Source organism: Wasmannia auropunctata, unplaced genomic scaffold (genome assembly GCF_000956235.1).
Source record: "Wasmannia auropunctata unplaced genomic scaffold, wasmannia.A_1.0 LD336071.1, whole genome shotgun sequence".
NCBI classification, from domain to species: domain Eukaryota; kingdom Metazoa; phylum Arthropoda; class Insecta; order Hymenoptera; family Formicidae; genus Wasmannia; species Wasmannia auropunctata.
This window is the reverse complement of record NW_012026819.1, coordinates 332,689-333,033: the sequence shown is the minus strand read 5'-3', so window position 1 is coordinate 333,033 and position 345 is coordinate 332,689. Positions and strand designations below refer to the sequence as shown.

At 42.9% G+C, this 345-nt stretch overlaps 1 protein-coding gene across 1 annotated transcript in view; it reads left to right on the top strand.

Annotated features, from left to right (window-relative positions):
* The window catches only part of LOC105449965, a 13,129-nt gene that overhangs the window by 11,210 nt on the left and 1,574 nt on the right, over positions 1–345 (top strand). Inside the window, exon 6 of the mRNA XM_011689455.1 lies at positions 4–131. Coding sequence (XP_011687757.1) covers positions 4–131 — 128 coding nt within the window. The remainder of the gene's footprint in view (positions 1–3; positions 132–345) is intronic.

The window sequence follows — 345 nt, the reverse complement described above, 5'->3', positions numbered from 1 at the left end:
CAGCGCATATGTAATGCCCTGATTAACCTTGATTCGCTCAATGCCATTAGCGAATCGAATAGAGAAGAAAATGCAGAGGTTGACGACGTGCAAAATAAGGAATCGAGTGAAGACGAGGAAGACGAAGGACGGCAAAAGAAAAAAGACGAAAGATGAAACAAAGACATAGAGGACGAAGACGAAAAGGACGAAGACGAAGAGGGCGAAAATGAAGAGGATAGGTTAGTCGGAGCAGCTGTCAGATCGACTAAAGCTAAATTTACTATGACGTTCAGAGATATGGAAGATTCTATAAGACATTACGACGGAGATGACAAATACCCGGTGGAACGCTGGATAATGGAT